Source organism: Tamandua tetradactyla, chromosome 7 (assembly GCF_023851605.1).
Source record: "Tamandua tetradactyla isolate mTamTet1 chromosome 7, mTamTet1.pri, whole genome shotgun sequence".
Taxonomy (NCBI): Eukaryota; Metazoa; Chordata; class Mammalia; order Pilosa; family Myrmecophagidae; genus Tamandua; species Tamandua tetradactyla.
In genome coordinates, this window is record NC_135333.1 from 30400509 (window position 1) to 30417028 (window position 16520).

General features: G+C 54.0%; 1 protein-coding gene across 3 annotated transcripts; it reads left to right on the forward strand.

Moving 5' to 3' along the window:
- The first annotated feature begins 489 nt into the window (after positions 1–489).
- On the forward strand, positions 490–16304 carry PICK1 (protein interacting with PRKCA 1). Of its 3 annotated transcripts, none has more exons than XM_077168799.1 (14): positions 490–705; positions 1026–1123; positions 2162–2273; positions 4514–4642; positions 7163–7229; positions 8399–8488; positions 9509–9589; positions 10954–11007; positions 11668–11730; positions 12803–12936; positions 13324–13416; positions 14208–14258; positions 14863–15007; positions 15442–16304. In XM_077168799.1, the coding sequence occupies exons 2-14, from the start codon at positions 1083–1085 to the stop codon at positions 15711–15713; spliced, it is 1332 nt and encodes a 443-aa protein (XP_077024914.1). In that variant the 5' UTR covers positions 490–705; positions 1026–1082; the 3' UTR covers positions 15714–16304. The 3 variants fall into 3 exon arrangements, with proteins under 3 accessions (XP_077024914.1, XP_077024913.1, XP_077024915.1); XM_077168798.1 differs by lacking the exon at positions 490–705 and adding an exon at positions 712–856 and having other exon boundaries at positions 15442–16303; XM_077168800.1 differs by lacking the exons at positions 490–705; positions 9509–9589 and adding an exon at positions 712–856 and having other exon boundaries at positions 15442–16303.
- Positions 16305–16520: the final 216 nt, after the last annotated feature.

Sequence of the window (16520 nt, forward strand, 5' to 3'; positions counted from 1 at the left end):
ATGTAAAGGAAGACGGTCCAATCCATCCTTAGCCGCAGACCCACAGAATACAGCGATCCTGACTCCCAGTTTAGTGCAAATGTTAAAAGGGCACTGGATTAGGCGGCAGGCGTCTCAGAGTCAAGATCTGGATCTCATAGCAACTCTGGGTGCTCTGGGTAAAATCTCCTTCCCTCTCTGGAACTTAGTTTTCTAGTCCGCAAAGCTAGAGTTGGGCTAGGATCTCGACGCGCCTTTCCAGCTCTGACGTTGTTATTGTAGTAGAGAAGTCACCAGGCTTGGCCTGGGACTCGGGGCTTTAGGTGTGAAAGGTAAGTCTTTGATTTATAGTGCACTGAACTTCGCAGCAGGACAGGATGCTCCGTTGGCACGGCAACCGCCTGGCAGGCGTGGGGCCCTGTATCCTACCCAAGGAGCTGGGAAAAACCTTGCCCTCACCAAGATGGCGGCGGCAACAGGATAAGGGGCGGGGCTGAGCGTTTTCTACCCGATCAGACCTTCCCTCTGTTTCCGCTTCTTTAGCCTCAGCGGCGAGTCTCCGCCCATACTTATTTTCTTTTCTGGTTCTGGGAGCCCAGACAGAAAAGGAAGGAAGGGTTGCCTGCAGGAATTGGGGGCCAGTACCCTGAAGAGGGGAAAGGCGGGACTTCCGCGCCTTGCCGGAAGTGACGCGACAGTCGCAGCCGCCGACAGGTGGAACCGCAGGTGGGTACAGGTGCCAGCCTGGCCCGGACTCGGCTGTGGGGCCGACGCTTCCGGCGAGCGACAGAGGCAGTCCCCGAGGCCCTGGAGACCCGTGGGGCGGGCTTCGGGACGTGAGCCCACCGCCCTGGCCTGGAGACCCCCCCTGTACCTAGTAAGAATCACCAACCCCCCCACCCCAACCCTGTGGACGCTCCGTCCTGAGGGGAAGCAGAGAGCCTGGCCCTCCCGGATTTGCGGGGTTGGCATTAGGGTTGGGGTTGGCTTCTGCATCCGGCGCCACGGTTCCCCAAACCCTACCCTCCTTTCTCTCCCGGATTCAGTTTCCCGTTCCTTTCCCGAGCTGGGCTGTTTATCAGCCCATTCCATCCCTCGGAACCATGTTTGCAGACTTGGATTATGACATCGAGGAAGATAAACTGTGAGTATTTTGTTCCCTCAAGTCCCAGGAATTCAGGAACCCCAGTCGCTCAGATACCTGGACTTTCCCATTCCACCAACCCTTGCTTCTTAGCGATGAGTCAGGTCTTGTGCTGTAGCAGAAAGGGACTCTACCTTTCCAGGAGCCCACCATACTTACAATTCAGGGCCTTAAGACCTCTAAGGAGAATGACCTGGGTAGAAGGAAAGCAGAGCTGATGGAGCAGTGCTTCTGTTGGGGTGTTCAGGGAAGGCTTCACAGAGGAGGTGGCAATTGAGGCAGGTTTTGAAGGATGAATAGGAATATCATAACCATACCTCCCTCCCTGACCTAGACAATAGATTCATCAAGAGTTTTGAAGATTAGGTTTGTCTGAGAGCCAGGACAGGGTCCAGTGCCTTTCTGTGTCGTCAGTATTTAGTAAGGTACTTTACCTAAAAAAGGAGGTTAGCAAATGTTTTGTGAATGAGTAAGTGATTAAATGAGACTGTTTACCATAAAACGTCAAGAAATGCCAATTTATAGTGAAAACTATAGATGTAGAGTAATTGAAGATGGCATGTGGGTAGTTTTCCACTTCCCTGACGAAATGGTTCTGTATGAGTCTGGGAAGGTGACAAGGACAGACCCTGAATCAAGTCTCAGAGGTAGAATGAGGGCGGTGGAAGGGAAACCTACTTTTATGGAGCCTCTGCTATGTACTGGGTTGGTGTTAAGTGCCTTCCATTCTCTTCCCCACATGAACTCTGATAAACTGGTCTCATTCTCATTTTCTGGGTGAGGAAGCTGAGATGCAGAGAGGGTGACTTAAGTCCCTTTACCGATAAGGGGCAGAGCTGAGATTTGATCCCACATCTGCATGACTCTAAAAGCTGTGTACTTTCCAGAACAAAACACTGTCTTTCTGGCCAAGTAAGGAGAGAAAAGGCTGTGCTGCAGTTGGAGCCTCTTGGGGATGTTGGTGGGCATATCCCCTGCCCTGTCCCTTCCAGTTGTCCTTCTTCTAGAAGATTCAGCTTCCCATGCTTCTTTTTCTAGCGGGATCCCCACTGTGCCGGGAAAGGTGACCTTGCAGAAGGATGCTCAGAACCTGATTGGGATCAGCATTGGTGGAGGGGCCCAGTACTGTCCCTGCCTCTATATCGTCCAGGTACTGGGCACTCTGGAAGTGGGGATGAGGTCCTGGAAGGGTAAGCTGTCTCCTTACTTGGCAGGTTCATTTCTCCATTCGGCAGAGCTGACTCCTCATTCTTGAGGTCTGGCTTCCACAGAGAGGCCTTCCCAACTACTCCCTCTAAGTACTCAGGTTTTCTCTATCGTTTCAGTCTGTCCTTTTCCTTCACTTATCGCCATCTGTGATCATCTGTTGGTTACTTGTTCTATCTCTAGCTACTCTGCCTGTCTCCGTGTACTCTGAGGCAGGGTCCCTGTTTGCTGCTCACTGCAGTGAGCATCTGGCTTAGTGCCTGGTATATAGTGGACATTTAATAAATAGCAACAAAACATGCAGCCTTAGGTACTAGCCTAAGTGGAGTGGAAAGACTATGATATAATGGACTGAATTCAAATGCAAGCTCCCCTCCTTAACCTTTCTGTGCCTCGCTCTCCTCACTTGGAAGATAGGAGTGTTAAATATGTAGGTATGTACATCTTTAGGTTGTCATGAAGATTGAGTAAAACGACACAGCACAATGCCGGGCATATAGTAAGCACTGACTAGGTAGTTGCCATTGCTATTTTTATGGCAATAGCTCATTTTCCAGGGGTTAAGAGTGAGGCCAGTCCTGCTGCTAGCCTTCCTGTACCCCACATGGCTAGGCAGAGTTGGCGATCTTTCTACCCTTGGAAGGAAGCTTGCATCCTCAAACAGTTTGAGCCTGTAAACTTGATCTTTTTTTAAAACATGGGCAGGCACCGGGAATCGAACCCAGGTCTCCGGCATGGCAGGCGAGAACTTTGCCACTGGGCCATCATGTCCTACCCTGTAAACTTGATCTTGATTCTACTGTGTGCTAACCCTCTCAGCTAAGTAGTCATAGCCAGCAGACAGGAACACTGAGGTTCCTCTGAGGAACTTGCAAAGGGGTTAAAAAGGTCAGTTCTAGGCCCTGAGAAGTGAAATTCCTAGGACCTGCTCTTGCCTCTGCAAGGAGCCATTTTGCCTCCTATGAACAAGGGGTAGGTGTTGGGGAGGCCTCCTCCAGGCCTGGGCTCCTTGCACGCATTTGCTCAGTGTTTCCTGCCATCTCCCTCCCCACTTCTCAGGGGTGTGAGGCAGTGCTAGGCCCAGGTTTGTTTAGGATGAACTGTGATTATAAAAATAATGCAGTTGATTTTGAAAAGTTAAAGTTTTAATTTTATCAAAGTACTGTGTGAGTTGCTTTGATTAAGTCAAGAGTGCTAAAGGCCTCCGTCACGTGCTAGCCATCCGCAGCTCTCTCCCTTCTCGCCTCAGTGCCAATGGCAAGACCACTGTTTCTGTAGGTATGGGCTTCCGATTTTCTCAGCAAGATGCTTATTCTGTTAATTTTTGATCTGTCGATTGTAAATATCATCCGTTAACTTTTCCTAGTATTGCAGGTGATAATTTAGCTGCCTTCCCAAACCACTCTACTTCCCCTCACCTCATCTTTCCAACATAAATATATTGCAGTTTTTGTCTAAATCAATTTTTGTGCAATAGATATTTTGTCCAGGAAATATTTTCTGACTGCTTACTTTGGGCCAGGCTCTGTTCTAGGCACTAGGGATATGGAAGTAAAGAAAACAAATAACACACCCTCCAAGAGCTCTCATTTTGGAGGAAAGTTACCTCTTTTACGTACCACTCTCGGGCAGGCTTTAGTGACCTTCTATGGTTATAATGCTTCTTTTCATTTCTAAATGCAGCTTTTTAATTTTCTTATGTAATTCCTTGTGTTTGTTTTAGTTTGAGCTCTCAGCACATGCACGGTGGGGCCCTTGGTCAGAGCAGCGCTAGGCTCGAGTCAGGGTCAGGAGTTGACAAGAGGTGCTTTGGGGCTCTAGGTCAGCTCAAGCAGCATGGGTAGAAAAATCAATCAAAGAAATACCTTTGGAGAAGCAGACATTTGTAAGGGTGTGTAAGGTTTGGTATATTTGATATTAGAAAAGGAAAGTCTAATCAGGGTGCATTTACATCTGTCCTCCTTCCCCTCCCCACAGGGTTTGGGGTCATCCATTTCTGTCTGTTTAGGAACTCTGTCTGTGCCCTTCTCTAGGGCCACTTAAGAAACTGGAGGCCAGAAGTCAGGACAGAGCCAGGTATTGGCTGGGGCAGTGGGAATGACTCTCACCACCCCCTCCCGCCTCCCAGGTATCATCTAAGTTTTCCTTTTCTCTCCCTATCCCACCCACCTTATGCATCCATAGGTTTTTGACAACACCCCAGCAGCCTTGGATGGCACCGTGGCAGCTGGTGATGAGATCACTGGTGTCAATGGCAGGTCAATCAAAGGAAAGACGAAGGTGGAGGTAGCGAAGATGATTCAGGAGGTGAAGGTAAGTGCTGCTGCTAGAGGGGGTACCCAGAGGCAGCCAAATCCACTTCTGACACCTCTGGGGGCCCCAGTGGGCCAGGAAGGGGATTCGCCCTTTCACTCCTCCCTTCCTCATCACATCAGGGTCTGGGCCACACTCCAGCCTAGGTCACACTTTACCCTTCATTCATTCAGTAAATGCTGATTATGCTCCAGGGCTTGTGCTGGGCCTTGGTGAAACAGTGGGCAACAAGGCCTCAAGGTTTCTGTCCTCCTTGAGCTCCCATTGGAGCCGACAGACTCGGAAATGTGCCTCAAGGCAAGCCAGTGTGTCCCCAGTAAGGCTGGAGTAGAAGCTAGAAGTCCAAGGTGAACTACCTGGCTCAGCAGACACCTAATAAATGTTGGCCAGGCCATCCATGCTGGGCCTGGGAAGGGGTAAGAGGAAAAGAGGAGGTCCCCTCCCCACCACTTCCCATTGCCATGAATGCTTTCAATGTAGTGGGGCTCCCAGGGCCCACAGACTCCCAGGATCCTCTCTAGGCTCTGGGGCACTCCCAGTCCAGCTGTTTGCCTTCTCTTCTTTAGAGCAGTTATACAACACCTGTTCCCCGCTGCTCCAGGCCAAGGCTTTTCTTCCCCCAAGGACCCTCCCTGAAGGACAGGCAGCACCTTGGGCATTCCCAGAAGTAACCTGACAGCCCTCTTACTATTTCCTAGAAATTTTGCTGCTAGTAACTTCTGGGGAACCAATGTGAAAAGAACCAGTGTGAAGGAGGCACAAATCCACAAGGTGATTGAAATCCTAAAAGCAGAGGTCCCAGCTGGGACTTGCTTCCTGCAAATTGAGCTTGGCCAAATGTTGTAGCTCCTGCAGCCCATCCATCCACAGCACTCCTTACCTACCCCTCACTCACACACCCGCCTGCGTGTCTTGAGGACCTGGTACCAAGGCATTCCCTACATCCCCTCTCTCTTGCCTTGACTCAGGGCCAGCATTCATCATCTTTCTCCCTTTTACTAACCTATTTTTCTCCTCAGTTGCCCTCATATACTCATCCCTCTTCCCTGTAGGTAGTAAAGATCCAATCCCTTAATTCCTCCTCTTCCCTGTAGGTAGTAAAGATCCAATCCCTTAATTCCTCCTCATGCAACCCCTTTAGCCTTAGAGTAGATGGGAGCAGGGCCCGGGCTGGATCTCAGAGCACCTTTGTACAAAAAGACACATCAAGGTTCACTTAGACCCCAGATGCCATTCTGTGTGCCCTGTGGTCTAGGCATCACTGTCCTGGGTGGCACCTGCCAAACAGAGAAGCTACCCATGTGAAATAGGTGAACAGTGTTGCATTCCTGTATGTGTGCCCCCGCCAACATCCTCTGGACTCCCTGCTTCATCTCCCTGCCCCCCCCGACCCCACCCCCACTCATTGGCACCCTCCACATCCTCCAAGGCCTGTCTAATGTCAGGCTCTCCTTCCATCATGGCTTGTGTTGCCTGTGAGGATGGAAGTGCTTCATGTTTGGGTACAGCCTTGACATTAACAAGGGATTTCCCTAGTTTCTATGTTTGGGTGCCAGGCAGGGGAACTACCGTTGTTTTGCTGGTGCCCAGAGGGAGGCAGTGAATTGCATATGGTCACACAGCTGAATGGGACCTCAGGCCTGACACCCATCAATGTGTTCTTTCCTTCACACCCAGCTCTTCTCTGGGGGGCATTCCTCCACCCCCACCCCAGCATACTCTGCTGCATTCTGGGGGAGTTTGTGTACCCCACCTCCGAGCTTCTCTAGGGCAGTGCCTGCATCGGGCCATTTTGGCTTCCCGTCAATTTTTAAAATCCTATTCATATTTTAATGGAATCAGTCCCCCATTCAAGGGCCTTAAGGTTGAAGGGACTAGAGTGGTGTAGTGGCCTCTTGGCCTCAGGAAGACTTCTCTGGAGAGGCTGACACCTCTCCTCTGCAGCTCTCCTCTGAGCAGTCGCTGGTACCCAGAGTGGGTAATACCTGATTTGTCCCTGCTGGAATTGGGCACCTGGGGGCAGGGGCTGCCCTCTTCTCCTTAGTATCCCAGCACCACGCACAGAGAAAGTACTGAGAAATGCTTGTTGAATAAATGGAGGGACTCCCAAAGGATGGGGATGATTTAGAGTGGAAGAGAGGATATTTTGAGTGGGAAAAATGGTGTAGCAAGGTTTGAAGTGTGACTGGGCAGGGGACTGATATGGCTGGAGCAGAGGACATCAGAGACTGCTAGGTGGTAACCTCCGTGGCAGCAGGGACCATGTTTGCCCTCGACCCTGCTGATTCCCCAGGGCCTGGCACATAGAGGGAGAGAAGGGAGGGACCTGGGAGCAGACAGGCAGCAATGCAGGGCCCTGCTACCACCTTCACCCTGGTGGGCCAAATTCATTGTTGCTGCAACCCCTCACAGGGCTCAGGATGCTGTCATGATCCACAGATATTGAGCACATAAACCTCGCTGAGGCGGGGACTTGGGGTCCAGGAGACTGTCACCACTCTGCTTGTCCTGCTCTTCCAGGGGGAGGTGACCATCCACTACAACAAGCTGCAGGCGGACCCCAAGCAGGGCATGTCTCTGGACATTGGTAAGCTGGGCCAGAAAACAGCCTCCAGCGGCTCCCAAGCCCCAGACCAGAGGAGAAGACCCCTGGCCCCTGTCCTTTGTAACAAGGCATTAAGAGTCACAGGGCTCTGGTCAGACTTTTTCTGGCCAAGTAGATCCAAAAGGTCTAGGAGGACCCAGAGGTGCTCTCCCAGGGACTTGCTCTTAGAGTTTCCCTGCTCCATCTTCCTCTATCCCCCAATCCCCACCTCTTCCCCAGCTACCTTCTTTGGTAACTTGCTGTCTGGGTTACCAAACTCAGATCTCCTGACTTCGTAGGCCAGCCCTTTGGCTGACCAGGGCCCAGGTTCTCACCCTTCAGAGAGAAAGGGCAGCGGGACCTGAAGGGGCCTGCACCATGGAGTCAGGGCAGGTCTCCTGCTAGAGGGCTCGGCCTTGCTTGTGTAGAGATGTTAGGACTTGAGAGTAGGACAGTAGCTTCAAGTTCCTCTAGACCAGCTACCTGACTTTACAGATCCAGGCCTGAGACCCCGAGCAGGGCTCTGCACCCCCCGGGGGGAGATACACACCCAGATCTCCTGACTTGGAAACCAGTGCCTTTTTCCTACACCCTAGAGCCAGAGCAAAAAGAAGAGCCAGGTTCTTCTTGCAAAACTCTCTAATCCCAACCCAGGTCTCTTACCAAGGCCTAAGCTCGTCATACCTAAAAATTGAGTCTGGGTCTGGGGTCAGTTGTCGCTGATTGTGCTCACTTTGTTGTAACCAGCCTGGGTATTGTCACTTTCCTTCTCTCCCCTGGGAAAGGGAAGACACCCCCACCCCCAGTGCAGACATGGAAGAGAGAAGGGGAAGAGGCTCTTTCCCTGGTTCACCTGTTTGCCGGTGCTGAGCTTGGGCAGCTCTGGGCTCTGGCGGTTGTTGTGGCTGACCTCATGTGCTGACCTGGCCAAGCACTTCCATCTACCTCTGCTCCTCCTCACGGCCACTCTGAAGCAGACAGTGAATAGGGCAGGGGCCCGGTACCCCCATTGGGATATCCTATACATCATAGCCACCCCCAGCACTAAATCCTGATTCAGCCCCTCCCATTCCCTGGTGGGGGCTCCCAGTGAGTTGTGATAGGCCAGGGAAGGCCTGGGGGTCCAGCTGCTAAGTCCCACTTCAGTGGGTCCCTCTCTCTCCTGGTCCCAGTGTTGAAGAAGGTAAAGCACCGGCTGGTGGAGAACATGAGTTCAGGGACCGCAGATGCCCTGGGCCTGAGCCGGGCCATCCTGTGCAACGGTGAGTCCCTTCCTGCCACCTGATTGGCCCCTGGGAACTTGAGCGCAGGCCTTCAGGGCAGGGGCAGGGGCACCACAGCTGCCTACTAGGCTAATGTGGGTCCTACTGGCCCAGCCCTGGCTTCTAACTGTAGGGCCATCATTCACCATCCTTTAGCATCCTTGGGGGGTGGGGGGGGGCGGGGTATCTGCAACTGACAACTCAGCTGTCCTTATATCCTCACCACAGCCCCCTGCCCCACTACCACCACCCCCTCTTCCCAGCACTCACCCAGCTGTTGACTGCCTACCTCCACCCCATGCCTTTCTCCAGGAGGTGGTGCTGCTGCCTTTATCCTAGCATCTCCTGCCCACATCCACAGGGGAAGGGCCTGTTCACACATTCACACACACACATGCTCTCTCCCTGGGTGGCCAGTAAAGCACTGGCTCCTGCTCCCACTATCACCAGCCTGAATTTATAAATAGCCCCAGGCCTCCTTGCATGTGTGGGAACAGATACAAACACCTACCTGAATTGTAGGCTGGACACGTACCAGGGCTTTATTGGTTGGGGCGTGGGAGTGGGGTCTGGGCCTGTTCCAAATGGTGCACAAAAGTGGTGGCTTCTATTTTCGGCCTCTTGGTGCTTCTAAATCTCTATTACTGTAGTTACCAGGCGTTGAGATGAAATTAGAACTGGTTGTTGTGTTTTTCCCCCAAACCTTGCAATTTCCCCAGCCTTAAATAGGGTTTCTAAAATTGAAGCTGTCATGATGTCCCATGACCCAGCTAAAAACAACAGCACGGTGCTTACGTGGCTCCTTTCCTGCCAGCCGGGCCAGGCGCCAGGGTCTGGAGAGCTGGGTCCTTGAGGCCAGCCAGGATGGCTGAAGCCTCCTGAAGACCTCTGACGTGCCCCCTTCCTTTCCCCAAGCCCAAGCTTTCCTTTCCTAACAGCCCCAGACGCCCAGCCACCTCCTCTGCCCAGAGCAAAACCTGGATTCAGCCTCTGCCACTACCCTCCTCCTCTCCTGCTCAGAGAACCCTTGCCGAGGTCACTGCATGACTCCACGTGGCAGAGCACACGCAGGCTTTGGCAGTTGCTGGCTGGTGACCTTGGGCAAGTTGTTTTACCTGTCTGTCCCTTGGTTTTCTCCATAAAACAGTGGCGAGTAGTCCCTGCCCTGAGGCTCCTATTGAGGAAGGACTGAGATTGTCTGGGGCCCTGCAGCAGCCAGTTCCAGCACAGTAACTCAGCAAGTAGCCCCTGGTGAGGTGGAAGGCCGGGCGCTGCGAGTGGCCAGGCGAGGATGTGACTAACTTGGGGCCCCTGCCCTCCAGTTGTTTCTGGTACTCTAGGGGCAGATAAATGTGTGGTCCTTCACAGTGGTGGGAGCCCCAAGAAGGGGGGTGCTCACTGCTCGGGGAGCCCTAAATGTTACAGCTCCTCCCTGCCCTGGCCTCTGCCTGTCTCGTTACCTCCTGGCCCCCTGGCTGGGAATACGTGCCCCATCCTGGCGGCTAGCTTTCTCCCATTCTAAGCCCTAGAGGGGAGGCAGCTGCCTCCACCCCCCACCTCCCGGCCCTTCCCGTCACACTCCTGGTCATTGCCCAGGCTTCCTTGGCTCCTTGCTGGACTGGCTTGGATCTCTTTCCCCATGGCCAACTCTGGGCCTCACGTAGTAGGGATCTCTGACACACAGTTGGTGCTCAGTTAACACCCACTGAGTGAAGGAATCTAATCTCCAAGGCCTCCCTCCAGTGCAAGCTCTTCCTGGAAGCCCTTTCTGAATTTCTCTCTCCCTTCCCCAAATTGTGTGGTCTTTTCTGAGGTGTCACCTTTGCTTTTCCTCTGGTAGTGACTGTAATTAGCCCTTGTTAGAGTTGAATTTTTTAAATTTGTTTATGAAGTTTTATTGTGTGACACATCTACAGTGGGCTGTTTCCCATCTTACTCACTGTCGAGAGTGCAAGTCAGTGGTGAGACCACGCCCTCCAGGGTGTGTCTCCATCAGCACCACCGTTTCTGATGCACCCCATCTTCGCTGCGTTCCTCCCAGGCTGTCAGCAGCGTTTGTGGGAAGTGGGGGGGCCTCATCTGCCAGACAGGGGGCTTCCTTCTGCCGGCTTCAGGGAACCAGCCACAGGTTCTGCCTTGGGGTTTTGCACTCATGCCTTTGGGAAGTACCTGTACTGCCCTTGCCCTCTGCCCCTTCAACTTGCCCCAGGTGAGGACCTGAGGAGAGCCTTGCCTGTCCTGCCTCGCCTTTCATTTGGTGTGCTGAGCTGCAGCCAAACAACCCTGAACACAGCTGACCTGAGGGGCCATACCCTCTCCCTGGGGCCCTGTTTTTTGCTGGTCCTGGTTCTCCTCTAGGGACCCCTCTGCGTCCTCATACCTGGCTCTGGGTTCCCTTGGCTGACTCTTCCCACCCTGTGGCTCACTGGACCGACTGACCTCCCCCTCTCTCTGGGTCCCCACAGATGGGCTTGTCAAGAGGCTGGAGGAACTGGAGCGGACTGCCGAGCTGTACAGAGGTGGGGAGCGTGGGGCTATGCGGGGAGGGTGTCCTGGGCCCAGCAGTGCCAGGCATTGGCCCTGCCCCACGGAGCCCTGGTCTAAGGATGGTGATAGGAGTGCCAAACTGCAAAATTCTCTGACTGTGGCCATTAAAAATTTCTTAAAGATCAATGCTTTTTCTGATTATAAAAGTAATATATACAAGGCAGACGATGGTGGTACAGTGGCAGAGTTCTCGCCTGCCATGCTGGAGATCTGATTTTGATTAAAAAAAGTAGTATGTACAGGCTCTGTAACAGTGGCTTACTGGCAGAATTCTCTCCTGCCATGCCAGAGACCCAGGTTTGATTGCCGGGGCCTGCCCATGTAAAAAAAAAAAAAAAGTAATACGTACCCATCAAAATTCAAATAATAGTGCATATAAACATGGTGAGAATCCCCCAAAGTCCCACTTTCTTCCCCTCCCCTGGAGGCCAGGCCTGCAGGAGACCTTGTTCACCTGCCTGATGGGGGCTCCTCATGGGTGGGGCTGGAGCCAAGCCTTCAGCCTGGGCCCTGAGGGGCTGCAGGTGAACCCAGGGCCTTGAGGGCCTCAGAGGTGAGGGTTAGAGGTAGCATCCTGGGCCAGTGTCCCTACCACGTGTCCCGGCTGCCTCTCGGTCGGGTCTCTCCCACAGGGATGACAGAGCACACCAAGAATCTCCTGCGGGCCTTTTATGAGCTGTCACAGACACACCGTGGTAAGGTGTTCCCTATTCTTCCCCAAACTGCTGGGTGACCCAGGGTGAATCCCTGCCCTTCCTTCGCCCTTCTCACACTGGTACTGAGGTGGTTGCCAGTACCTTCGGGCCTGTACCTTGCATAGTGCCTCTTGGAGTCCCTGTCCTCTGCTCTTCTGCTGGCTCGGACATGCTCTTTGTCCTCCCTCCCAGTTGTTCACGGCCAGACCTTTCTTGTGGGCATGCTCTGGGATGGCGCTGCTGGGGGCTCAGGCACACCTGGGCCATGGCAGGTAGACATGTGAAGTTGGTTCCCATGGTCACCACCAACATCAGCCAGTGGCCCCAGGGCTATGGGAGGAGCCTGGCTCTGATGGTATTGTCATCTGTCCACCCCTTTGAGTCCCCCAGACATCCACTGGTTCCTTACTAGATGCTTGGCATTGTCCTAGATGCCGAAATGTGATGAACAGGGCAAATGGGGAGCATCAAGACAAGAGGGTTTTCTGTGGGGCATAACTGCTTGTCTAGGCCCTGTCCATTCATCAGCACTGCCACTTACTGTCTACAGGGCAGTTCCTTATTTGTCTAGTTCTCTCCAAGTCCTTTAGCTGGGCAGAACAGGTAGAGTTAAACCCGTTTTGCACTTGGGAAAATGAAGCCCAGATGCAGGAGATGGCCACTCTGCTCCTAAGAGACGGGGCTGGCATTAAAACCCAAGTGTCCAGATTCCCAGACCAGTGTTCTGCCCTCAGACAAGGCTCCCTCCTTTTCCTATATTCTGGGTACTCTGGGGAATGAGGGCCAGCTGTCCTTAGTACTCCCTAGTGTAGACCCAGCCTCCTTGGGGGTGTAAGCCCAGCTACTTTGGGGGTGTAGACCCAGCCTTCTTTGGGCTGTAGACCCAGCTCTCTGGGTAGTGCAGACCCAGCTCCCTCGTGGGTGTAGACCCATCCTCTAAGGCTTCCTCAGACCTTGGCCTCCAGCCTGCCAGGCCCCCAGCCCTGCTCTGAACCCCTTCACCCCTGCAAGCCCCTGACTTCCCCATCAGGGATCAAGTAGGGGCAGCCTTCAAGGCAAACTTGTCACACAGCCTTTGGGGACGTGTTCTCCGTGATTGGGGTGCGGGAGCCCCAGCCAGCTGCCAGCGAGGCTTTTGTGAAGTTCGCTGATGCCCACCGCAGCATTGAGAAGTTTGGCATCCGGCTACTGAAAACCATCAAGCCGGTAGGTCACTTTGAGGGTCAAGAGTGTGAGGGTGGTGACGGGACAGCCTGGCCTGCAGAAGGGACCCTGTGTTGGAGTCGGAATACCTGCGTGTCAGTTCTGGTTAGGTCACCTACAGAGCTGACCGTGGGTCAGTCCGTCCTCCTCCCTGGGCCTCGAAACTGAGTTCAGGTTTTAGTTGTTGGTTCCACCACTGACTCACAGTTTGCCCTTGGCCTGGCTTCAGTTTCCTATCCTTGAAATAAGCAAGGCCATCTGGGGGTATCCTTTAGTTCTGACAGCCCTAATCCACCCGAGGGGATGATATATCAGTGTCGTTGGTTGTCACCCTGGCCCAGCCTGACCCCTGGCCTGTGGGGACCTTAGCATCCACCCCTCCCCTTCCAGATGCTGACAGACCTGAACACGTACCTCAACAAAGCCATCCCAGATACGCGCCTCACCATCAAAAAGTACCTGGACGTGAAGTTTGAATACCTGGTGAGTGGTCTCAGGCCTTGGGGAGGAGTGGGGACTGGCTGCCGGGGTAAGAACCCCTGGAGCCCTGTGGTAGGCAGGATGGGCCAGAGCCTCTGTCATGTCTAATTGAGGATGTGAGACTAGGCAATGGGGATGGCCCTGCCCACATTGCAGAGACGGGCACTGGGGGGCTGAGGGCCTGGGGTGGGTAGGGACCTCACTCTGAAGGTCTCCAACCCCTTGGGATTTCCTGACACTTGAAACATTGGGGTTAGACCAAGTCAGTAGTTGAAAAGTGGGTGCCAAGGGACGTTAATGGTTTTTATGTTAAAATAATAATTCTGTGATCAAAGGAATTGAGGAGAAAAGCTCCATTAAACAAGCTCAGGTTCCATTGCTGCAAGACTTCTTAGAACCCTTGATGGGCCTGTGTGCAGCATCAGCCTCGAGGGTCTTCCCAAGCTCCTTTGACTATGGAACCCTTAATCCCTAGAGCATCTCTTGGGTCTTGAGTTTGGCTAAGCCTTCAGGCCCTGCCCATCCTCCCAGATGAATGTCTTCTCCCTCCTGCCTCCACCCTCCCTGTAGCTCCCCAAGCAAGCTCAGTCTGGGGGCTCTACCCTCTGTGCTCCCAAATACTGGCTGCCGGCCTCGGCCTGTCATGTCCCAACCTGTCCCGGTGGAGTCTACAGGGTCCAGGAGGCCTGGCATGGCCTGGGGGCACATTGTGGGGTATGGAAAGCTGGGGAATCAAGGTGGGCATCCTGGAGGCTGTGGCCTCTCTGAAAGCCTGGCCTCACCTTCCCACACAGTCATACTGCCTGAAGGTGAAGGAGATGGATGACGAGGAGTACAGCTGCATCGTGAGTGTCACAGGTGGGGGGCAGTGGGCATGGGCGTGGCCCTGGGATTTGAAAGCTCTGGGTGCAAATTCCTCCCCCAACTGCCTCGCAGAGCCCCCCAGAAAGTCCTGGGTCCAGCAGGGTCACCAAGAGAGGCTTAGGGTCCCTGCTAGACTCTTGCCCTGGAGGATTGGGGCCCTTCTCCCCATCCCCGGCCCCAGGTCTGCTGCCCCTAGACTCTTACAGGGAACAGTGACTTCCCTCACCCCTAAGAGGTACTTTTAATTTTTTAAAAAATGTTGTTGAAAGTAGGGTGCATATTAGGATCATATATTCATTTATTTAATGTGTCAAAGGTCTGGAATTTTGTGGGGTTTTTTGTTTGTTCTTTCCTTTCTCCAAAGGTATTATTACTAAGTGCATCTAACAATCTCTGGGTCTTAGAAATGAGGAACCATGGTTGCTTTGAAAAGTGCACTGCGCTGCAGGGGTGTGAGCTGGTGGGTTGGTCCTGTGGCCATCCTGACCTTCTACCCCATCTGTCCCTGAGCAGGACCCCTCGCCCTATCCAGGGTTCCTAATGTGCTCCTCCTCAGCCTCTTCACCCCACCCTGCCCTACCCCAGGCTCTAGGGGAACCCCTGTACCGTGTGAGCACAGGCAACTATGAGTACCGCCTGATCCTGCGCTGCCGCCAGGAGGCTCGCTCCCGCTTCTCCCAGATGCGCAAAGACGTGTTGGAGAAGATGGAACTGCTGGACCAGAAGCATGGTGAGCTAGCCGCAGGCGGGTGCCAGGGTCACAGCAGGTGCCAGGAGGGCTGATGGCCCTGTGCTACCTCGGTCAGTCCTTATACCATCCTCAGCATGGTGGGGTGGGTGCCATCATCTCCCCATTTCAGAGATGGGGAGACTGAGGCTCAGAGCAGTAAAGTCATCTGAGGTCCCAGGTTCAGGCCATGGCAGAACTGGGAGTCAAACCCAGGTCTGCCTGCCTGGCTGACAGGCCCCTCCCTGAGCCTGGCCTGTGTGGTCCCTTGGGCTCTGGGGGAGGAGGACCAGGGTCCTCTTCCCCTTGCAGGGCTCATGTGTGCCCTGAGCTGGAGGCAGAGTGTGGGCTATCTTGGGGTGCAGGCAGGGTTGGAGGGACTCTTTAAGATGGCAACCCTCTCCCACTGGTGCCCTCCACCCCTCTCCCTGCCTCAGTCCAGGACATCGTGTTCCAGCTGCAGCGTTTCGTGTCTACCATGTCCAAGTACTACAATGACTGCTACGCGGTACTGCGTGATGCTGACGTCTTCCCCATCGAGGTGGACCTGGCCCACACCACACTGGCCTACGGCCTCAGCCAGGACTTCATGGATGGGGAGGATGAGGAGGATGAGGAGGACGAGGACACGGCTGCCAAGGAGCCATCCAGGGAGACACGAGGGGGGGCTGGGTCCCTAGACAAGGACGGAAGCTGGTGTGACTCCTGAGTGCCTCTGGAGTGCGGGTCTGGGGGGCAGGGCAGTGGGAGGAGGACAGCAGGGGTGCAGGGTGGGGCCACCACACGACAAGGGGCACATAAAGTCCTGCTGGCTTGGGGTGCCTGCCTCCCTGCTCCTCTGTCCTAGCACAGTGAACCCACTCTCCTGCCCTGGGAGGGTACCAGGGCCACGGCCCAGGACCCGGACACTGGCCCTGCCCTGCTTCCTCAGCCAGATGGAGAGCTTGTCTCTATGCCCACCTTAGGAAGGAGAGGGCAGAAAGGAGGGGTTGGAAGTGGCGCACAGTCCAGCATCAGTTCCTCATGGCCCACCTCTGCTGGCCCCACCGGAAGCCAGCTAGCAGTGGGAGGGTGGGGATGGGGGTGGGAAGCCGAAGTGACGGCCAGTGTTTTCTCGTGTACACGTTTGTCTCACCCCAGGCTGTCCCCCCCACCTCCCCCAGTCCACACTCGCACCTTGGCGGCCTTTATTTATTCTGTTCCCCAGCTCAGCCCCTTCTCTGAGGAAGGGCTGGGGCACTGGGCCTGTATTTAATAAACACAAACCCAGATGGAGCTGGCTGTTTGCAGTGGCCTCAGACCTCCTCAGACCTCCTCTCCCCTTGTCCGCCCGCCTCCATCGTCAGGAGGGAGGGTAGGAACAATGTTATTGACAATTCTCTTTTCATAAGCACGGTTTATTCCTCACAGCAGCTCTGCAGGATTAGCGATATTACCCCACTTACAGATGGGAAACTGCAGCTCAGAGAAGACGCTTGCTCACAGCTACCCCAGGTGTCAGCAGTTGAGTAAGATT

Excerpts from the sequence above, each read along its gene's own strand:
- PICK1 (XM_077168799.1), top strand. The coding sequence starts at position 1,083 with ATGTTTGCAGACTTGGATTATGACATCGAGGAAGATAAACT. Across the intron at positions 8,489-9,508 it reads CCGGGCCATCCTGTGCAACG|AGAACCCTTGCCGAGGTCAC; the intron begins GTGAGTCCCTTC and ends TCTCCTGCTCAG. Across the intron at positions 13,417-14,207 it reads ACGTGAAGTTTGAATACCTG|TCATACTGCCTGAAGGTGAA; the intron begins GTGAGTGGTCTC and ends CTTCCCACACAG.